The sequence below is a fragment of the Sinocyclocheilus anshuiensis genome, unplaced genomic scaffold (assembly GCF_001515605.1).
Source record: "Sinocyclocheilus anshuiensis isolate Anshui unplaced genomic scaffold, SAMN03320099.WGS_v1.1 scaffold866, whole genome shotgun sequence".
In the NCBI taxonomy this organism is placed as follows: domain Eukaryota; kingdom Metazoa; phylum Chordata; class Actinopteri; order Cypriniformes; family Cyprinidae; genus Sinocyclocheilus; species Sinocyclocheilus anshuiensis.
This window is the reverse complement of record NW_015540899.1, coordinates 609875-619113: the sequence shown is the minus strand read 5'-3', so window position 1 is coordinate 619113 and position 9239 is coordinate 609875. Positions and strand designations below refer to the sequence as shown.

At 37.1% G+C, this 9239-nt stretch overlaps 1 protein-coding gene across 1 annotated transcript in view; it reads right to left on the bottom strand.

Annotated features, from left to right (window-relative positions):
- The window catches only part of LOC107689036 (transcription factor Maf-like), a 9038-nt gene extending 691 nt beyond the window's left edge, over positions 1-8347 (bottom strand). Inside the window, exon 1 of the mRNA XM_016486905.1 lies at positions 7002-8347. Within this exon, the coding sequence (XP_016342391.1) occupies positions 7002-7975 (974 nt within the window). The 5' untranslated portion in view covers positions 7976-8347. The remainder of the gene's footprint in view (positions 1-7001) is intronic.
- Between the last annotated feature and the right edge of the window lie 892 nt (positions 8348-9239).

Sequence of the window (9239 nt, the reverse complement as noted above, 5' to 3'; positions counted from 1 at the left end):
TTTTTTTTGTTTATTTATTTATTTGAACTCACACTTTTAAGACACAGCATTACTATATCTATGTATCTGTCTATGTATCTATGTATCTATCTATCTATCTATCTATATATATATATATATATATATATATATATATATATACAAGTAGTCTAAGGTGTGACAGTAATTTAAAACTGTGCACTCAGTATGTTGTGTGAGTGCATAGTCACTGACATTAATTTTATGCCATTCCACTACAGTATAATGTACACATTACACTCCAAATTCATCTAATTTTGATTTTAATTCTAACTGGCATACAGTAATGATAACTGATCACTTCAAAACAGAGTTCAGGATGGCATTCATCACAGAAATAGAATATGCTGTCTGGAAGGAAACATAAAAAAGTTATATCTAAAATTATCATTTGTCAAACCTAAATGTCAGATTTACCTCACACATAGGACAAGCTCAGTGTAATGCTTTAAATGCTCATGACACACGCACACTGCACCCTTCACCCAGGAAGAGGATGGGGAAAAAAAGGACAGGCTATGGTTGATCAAATTATCATTTACCAGGTCGAAAACCGTTACAGTAAATCAACACACACAGGTGTTTAACAAAGAAATGCAAGAACTGCATGCAAGGGCCATAGATTGTGAAGATAAACTGAATTTCAGAGGTTTTTTTTTTTTCATTCTAAACATAAAATTAAAAAAATTGCCAACATTTCTAAATGTCTCAATCACCAATCTGAGAAAAAAATGCAAAAAGATAGGAGGTAATATGTTTAACTGTAATGTTGTCTCTAGATAAAATAAAACAATTAAGCTATAAATCATGATGACCAGCTTCAAAACATATTTAACCTATTAAATTAATTTAATGAATACTGACAGGCAAATATTAGAGCATTCATATTAAAAGCTCAACACTTTTTAGGTACACTGCAAATATAAATGTAAATTACTCGTGTGTTGAAAAGTACACTATCAACTGATGAAATAAGATTACTGATGATTTTACATATCACCCAGAAAATGCCTGGAAATATTCTCTCTTTATATGCATATTCAGATAAATTGTTGACACACACTTGTCAACACTTTCAAAAAATATCTCTACAAACAAAAGTCAAAAATATTCTTAAGGATTTATTATATTGAATTTAGGTGATATTTATCTAAACTAACGCTATATATCAATTGTTTTTAATTGTAAAATAATGTATCATTCATTTAAAATTGCATGTCATTGCCCAAATAAAAGACAAAGTAAATACTCTGAATCCAAAAGATGTCTCACTTGCTTTATGTATCATACATGCATCATCTTCATCTTTATTGCATATGTGCATCGCTGGAAAACCCCAATACTCTGACACACAGTTTCAAAGTGTGTGCACATCTTTCCGAAAGCCCTTTCAAGTTCACCTGCGTCACTCACTATCTATCTATCTATCGATCTATCGATCTATTTATCTATCTATCTATCTATCATGATGCCATGTACATTAAGTGTACATGACGTAACATGTACACTAAATACTAACAAAGCTTCAGTACAGCCTGCAATGTACATGGATACTGATGACTGTGTAATTGCATTGTCAACAAATCAAAATTATGCAAAATTGGTGGGCAAATTTGTTGAGCAAAGCTGTTAGTTTTTAGCTGATTAAAAGTGAAAATGGATGAAAGGTAGCTGCGGATCCATAGGACGAGTGTTATGCCTATGTGTGTATGCGTTTGACTTAAGGACTGACACAGGAAATGAATAAGGTCTCCCCTGAGGGTAAACAACTTTGTAATGACTGTGCGCGTTTCTACATCTCGCTCACTGACCTCCACGCATTCTCTGTACACACATACACTCACACCCTGAAATACACCTTCACAAAAGCCTGCATATGCTCTTTCAGAGACTCAGTAAGAGTCGAACATTTATTGATTCAATTTACTGAATTTTACTTTTTTCTTCCACATTAAATAATGATAAAAATAATAAGAATAAATAAAAGTATTTCCAAAAATGAGGATCATAACAGCCCAGTTGTAACAGTAAGATTTTGAGTAACATAAAGTGTAATGTTTAACCCTTGTATGGTGTTCGGGTCTGTGGGACCCTTTTTCACTTTTTATCAAAAGAAAAATTATACTATAAATTATTTTTTTCAAACTCAGACTTATTGGCCTTGGCTCATTTTCTGTGAAGAACATATATCAGAACAAATTTTCAATGACCACCCACTGTACACCCCCACTACACACCCTAAGGGCAAATTATTTCTTTGTCATTGGCTCAAGTTAAAAAATATAGATGTGAATCATTACCCTACATTTTTTTAAATGTATGAATTAAACTTTTTTTCAGTGTATTACATACAGGATGTTTGGGTCCACTGGACCCGGGGCTAATAAAAGAGTGGACATTTTAGGTCCCGTGTACCTTCACTCTGTCCTCCTATTGTCTAGGCCTGGTATTAGTATGTGTATGTGTGTTTATGTGTGTGGGGGAGAGAGAGTCTGTAAGAGTGTGAGTGTAAGTGTGAGTTTTGTTTTTCTGCCCCTGCCGTTCCTGCATAAGGTTGTAGCATTTTAATTCATAAATGTGATCTAACAAAGGTAAAGGGCAAATTTTGACCATACATGCTGTTTGTATTGCTTGTAATTTGGGATGAAGTAAACATCTGTTGAGTATTTTTATATATAATTTTTTTAGTTTGTAGAGCAAATGACCACACACTGTACACCCCCCCGCCCCCCCTCCCCAACACATTTATATTACATACAGGAAGTTACATTAACCTGGGGCTAATAAAAGTGTGGAATTTGTAGGTCCTGTGTACTTTTTCTCTGTCCTCCTCATGTCGGGGTCTGCTATTAGTATGTGTGTGTGTCAGAGAGAGAGTCTGTGAGAGTGTGAGTGTAAGTGTGAGTTTTGTGTTTCTGCCCCTGCCGTTCCTGCATAAGGTTGTAGTATTTTAATTCATAAATGTGATCTAACAAAGGTAAAGGGCAAATTTTGACCATACATGCTGTTTGTATTGCTTGTAATTTGGGATGAAGTAAACATCTGTTGAGTATTTTTATATATAATTTTTTTAGTTTGTTGAATTAAAAACCCAAAACTGCAGCGGGTCCACCAGACCAACGGACACTGGCTGAGTAACACAAATATGAACACCACACAAGGGTTAAGGACAACATTAATAAATTTCAAATTTAAGAAAGCAGAATGCTGTTACCATTTGTGCTTTCCCTAATTTCGTCAGTGCACACAAAGTTTAAGGAGTTGTCTAGGGTTTTGCCAACTCAAAGTAATAAAACTGAACCGTTTTCTCTGTGCACATAAGAGAGAGATTTGCAATAAATTGCAGTTTTCGCTTACATGCTAAAAGCCCAGTCTGGACACAGCTACAGCCATACAGATTCATGATTTATAATTTTTACACGGCTCAAGTCAGCCCCTTTCTGAGCGATTAATCATTGGGAAAATAATTTCAACTCTCCAGTTATACTCTCTCACCCAATCTCTTGTTCCCTCCTCCACACCTCTTGTTTCAGGAGAGGTGGACGACAAAGCCACCTCCTTCACATGGAGGAAAGGCAGATAATTAGTAATTACAAAATCTCAGAACAAACGGACCAGTGTTAATCTGGATAAATATTAAATATATCTTTAATTTGACTTTTCTTAGTGTGCAGCTTTTTTGTATGTCTGGGTTTTCAAAGAAGTTGATTTAAAATATTTTGAATAAGGCTTTGTGTACTATCACTGTCCTTATATCAGTGGTCAGATAGCACATGTCTAACAGTGGAAAAAGTCTTGCACACATACAGGATGTGTTTGTTTACTCTGACTGCCAAAAACATGTTCACTAGTACAGTGGTTCTCAACTGATTTTGCCTCAGAATTTGACATTATGACACTTAAGCTAAATAGTTTATCATACAAAGGTAAAAAAAAAAAAAATGTCCATAAAAATCAAACAATCTGAATGTATTCGTATTAATATCTACTGCTTAAGCCCAGAAATATGCACAATTATTAATGTAACAAGATGAATAGGAAAATGTATATATTTTGTAAAAACGAAACAAGTTTGTGAATGTGAATAATACATTTGTATTTATTTATTTTACTATTTGCATTTAGCACAGACTTTTCCCTGCTGTCCGCTGTACTATCAAAACAGACCTACGACTCACCAGTTAAGAACCCCTATACACATACTCATGTAATCGGGCTCATACAACTGTGCGCTCTTATAAACATGCATGTCCCAGGCGGATGCATAAACATGCTGTTCTTTGATAACTAAAACCATTTACATTTGCAGTTAAATTACTCTATTTTTGTAATTCAAGACCCACACAAACAGCTTTTCCAGGAGTTTCAGGGACTGTTCTGTGCACTGAGCCATCTGTGCAACACAGCCTGCACCCTGTTAAAAGGCATAGCTTTTGTCAAGTAATTCACAAATTTATATTGTGAGTCACTAAATAAAGGGTAGAAAGGTGACACCTACAGTGGCGCTATAACGTCAATCTAAACATAAAGCAAAATCTATCACATTGAGACGGTGTCGAACTTTGGAATGTTCCAGCGTTGTCTGCCTGAACATTCTTTATTTAAACTGTAGCAAACATTGTGTGCTATTGGCTGCAGCTCTCTAATCCTGTGGTCTTTTCCAGATAATATTTGTACATTTATGAGATAGTGTTTGTAGTAAAATTGCCATACATCTTGAGAATATAAGCACTCTGTGGTGTTAACAAATTGTTGTCCTTTGAGCCAAACAACTATATGATAAGAGAGATTGATATTTACATAGTTTCATTTTGAATCTTGTGCTAGACAGTCTATTTTTTGAGACGTCAAGCATGTTTTGCGAAATGCATGCACTGGACTAATAAAATCACGCTACTAACAAGACTTATGTTTTATTCAACTATTGATTGTTAAAAAAAAAATATATATAATAAATAAATAAATAAATAATAATAAAACTTTAATAACAAACAACATCCAGAGCAGATTTTAAGTGGCCCAAATTGCATTTTATTGCATATCATATAATTGTATGAAATGAAAATAAGCATATATGAACATCACATATGGTTAGTGAATAAAATAATTTTGCACAGCAAAATATATATGAAAAAAAAAAATTATTAACATAGTTTTAAGAATTTATCGATGAACTGTATATCCTGATTTTATACAAGCAGGGTATCAATCCCTGACCATAAAACAATGTCCAGACATTTTAATATTGATTACTACATTATTGCCATGTAAGTAATAAATTTATTAACAAGAAAGAAAGAAAGAGAAAGAAAGACAGAAAGAAAGAAAACCGAGTCCTGCTTGACAATACATATATAAATAAGATAAACAACATCCAGAGCAGATTTTAAGTGGCCCAAATTGCATTTTATTGCATATCATATAATTGTATGAAATGAAAATAAGCATATATGAACATCACATATGGTTAGTGAATAAAATAATTTTGCACAGCAAAATATATATGAAAAAAAAAAATTATTAACATAGTTTTAAGAATTTATCGATGAACTGTATATCCTGATTTTATACAAGCAGGGTATCAATCCCTGACCATAAAACAATGTCCAGACATTTTAATATTGATTACTACATTATTGCCATGTAAGTAATAAATTTATTAAGAAGAAAGAAAGAAAGAGAAAGAAAGACAGAAAGAAAGAAAACCGAGTCCTGCTTGACAATATATATATAAATAAGATTATATCCTTTAGTTTTCAGCAAAGCCATGATGGGTGCCTTTTAAATTAGCGTTCTAGATAGATTCCAATATGTGATATATAATTTGCTACAAGCTTAGTGCAACTCATTCCAAATAGGTCAGATTTTACATCAGACATTTTTTTTTCTGAATGCATGATGTTGACTTGAAATTCTACTTTAATACTTTGGTTTTAAAATACAGTAAATGGCAGGCTACAACAGGAACTACAACTGTCAAACTGTTGTTTTCATTGCAAGTACATGCTGCAAAAACCTCAAGTTACGCACAATAAAAATCCAGCTGTATGCAAACTTGGAGCCTTCCCAAACGTCTAACAAAATGATCAGGCAATATCTAAAATCTAAGTCACCTTCTCCGTGTCAACCTGTGGCATGGTCTACCTCTAACTGTTCTTATATGATGCAAAAAAAAATGTAGTTCATTCCAGAGTTATCAAAATGCAAAGGTTTGATATTAAATACACAAACCACTTTTAGCAACAACACTTTTTATGTCCCAGAGGGAGAATTCCTTTTAGAAACCAGGTCCTTGTTCTCTCCCTCGCAACACTGCTTCCAGTTGGCTCTCAACAGAGAATTAACTGCATGGAAACCGTATGGATCAACTTTTTCATGGGGATGATGGCATGATGCTCCTTTCACTTTTTTAGTTCGTATTCCAAAAAAGTGATCGGGAAATGAAAGAACTGTATGAATGCCATGCGGAGCATAAGTTCTTTTCCAAGTAGAAGTTCATTTTCAAGAGCATAAAAAAACAGAGGGGGAATAAAGAAAGAAAAAAAGACCATACATGTCCAGCATGCAGGCACTTTAATGACATGTCTCTTTATATAGTTTATAGATTCTCATGTAAAGTCACAAAACAGCAAGCAGAAGGCATGAGATGATAATGGGGGAAAATCCTTTGACTTTGGCAAAAGAGCAAAACATACATATACGAAAAAAATTAAAATAGCAAACTTTCATATTTGGCAAAAAAGTGAATGAGGGTCAATATCATGAGTGTATATGCATACACATCAAAATATTAACTAATTTCGAGAATAATATAATGCATATGCAGAAAGAAAAAATATATATATATATATTTGGTTGCACAACAAGCCTCCAAAATTCAAGAAGAGCTGACTTCAGTTCTGACAACCCCCAAAACAGAAAAAAAAAAACCTTTAAAAACTTTATTGATTTTTTTTTTTTTTTAGGCTTTATAGGGAACTCACATGAAATACTCCGGGGATGAGGGGTTGTTGTCGCTGCTCGACGAGTTTTCTCGGAAGCCGCTGCTGATGAGCTTCTCGTACTTCTCTTTGTACGCGTCTCTCTCGCGCACCAGTCTGGAGATCTCCTGCTTGAGGTGGTCCACCTGCTGCAGCAGATGGGTCTTTTCGCCCTCCAGGACGTGCCTCTGCTGGACCCGCTTGTAGCGACACGACTGGGCATAGCCTCTGTTTTTGAGGGTTCTCCTCTTCTGTTTGAGTCGGATCATCTCCTCTTTGCTGACGCCGCGCAGCTGCCGGTTGAGCTCCCGCACGGACATGGTAACGAGTTGCTCGTCCGAGAAGCGGTCATCCAGGTGGGAGTGCTGGTGGTAGGTGGCAGAGGAGTTGTTGCTGGACTGGACCCCGGGAGTTTGGTGCTGCTGGTGGTGGCTGTGGTGATGATGGTGGTGGTGGTGGTGAGGTGCCCCGTTCTGCGCTGCAGCGGCGGCAATGACTGCGGACACCACCGCGGCGGCGGATCCCATCTCCTCTCCGGCCATGGCGCCTCCCGCCCCGGCTGCGCTACTGAATTGCTGCCCTCTAGCATAGCTGTCGAAGCTCTGGAGCTGATGTGTGCTGTTGATCAGCGCTTCAACCGCGTCCTCGGGACTGAAGCCCAACGCCTCCGGGTTGAGCTGCTGCTGATAACCAGGCATCCAGTAGAAATCATCTAGGTGCGCCTTCTGCTCGCTCCCGGAGCCAGGGCTGGGCGCCGAGAAGCTTGGGGAAGGGGGAACCGAGCTGCAGGGCGTGCTCATCGGGGTGGAAGACAGGGAGCCCCCGGCGATCAGGCGGCTGCACTGGCTGATGCTGCGATCGGGCTCCAGTGGCTCTTTCTTCACCTCAAACTTCATCAGATCGAAGTCATTAACATATTCCATGGCCAGGGGACTGGTGGGCAGGTCGGAGCTGCTCAGTGCCAGCTCTGATGCCATCCTCTTGCTGCTGACCGTCCTCCAGAGCGGGTGAAGAGCAGCTGTCAAAGCGGGCTGGGTCGGGAGAGAGTGTGCCAGTTTGCTGATGTTAAAATGCTTTACTTTTAGCAGGAAAACAGGGACTGCTCAGGACTTTTCACTGCGCTCCTAACTCCAGATTATGAGCTCTTCCTTGGCACAGTCTATTGCAAAGATGCATCGGATCTCTTTCTCCTCTCTTTACAAGTGAATTTCGGCGGCCTTGGATTTCAAACATTTAACACTTTGGTGACTCCTCATGAGCAGACATCATCGTGGTCAAACGGGTGAGTGTAACGTAAAAGAAGTGCGCTAAATGCTGCTGACACAGATCGAACTGAGAGAGCGTTTTTAAACTCGACACACTACAGTACAGTTTAAAAGCATTGCTGAGTTTTATAGCTTCCGTGACGTCAGGTTCGGAGGAAGCCAATGGGGTCGCTGAATCTCAGAGCTCGTTAACATATGGGTTCGGAAACGAAAACTTTTCTCGTCAGCTGACTGTCATTTTGGAAATACAGGAGGAAAGAACTGAATGGAGGTCGAAAATGTAACTATTGCTTCATTCGCTTTTCAAAATGTTAAATTCTATTACTTTAGTATAACACGAGTGTGTAGACGTGTGTGTGTGTTTGTGTGTGTGTGTGTGTGTGTGTGGAGGGTTTTTTCTATTATGCAGTTAGCAGTATAGGATAAATCAGGAGGTTAACAACTGATTTTTTCGACGTAATCATTATACAATAATGACTAAATTAAGTTAAATACAACATTATTATTGTTAGAATGAAAATTACATAATTTCAATTAATAAAAGTATTTGTAAATAATTAAAGTTAAGTATCTTCTTGGATAAATGGGCCTTTTGGAAACTCAACAGTGCCCCCTTTTGGATCGTGTAAGTTTCTACTAATTTGTACAGGAGTGAGTTAAATCTGACAAAACCTCCCAAAGGTAATTTTGTGTGTTTTACATCCACATGTGTAAAAACTGTAAAAATAAGTAAATAAAGTTTTATTTTAGTAGTTATGTTATAGTATTTATAACTTGCTCAGTATTAAAACAATAGAAGTGTGTGTGTGTGTGTGTGTGTGTGTGTGTGTGTGTGTGTGTGTGTGTGGTGGGGGGGGGGCGAGTCTGTGATTTTTGTGCTCTTGTAAAGGTATTTGTTTACATAGGATCACTTTTTCAGTGAATAGTGTGTTTGTGCTTTTGGCATCCGCATGAATGTGAAGAGGTGTGTGTGTGT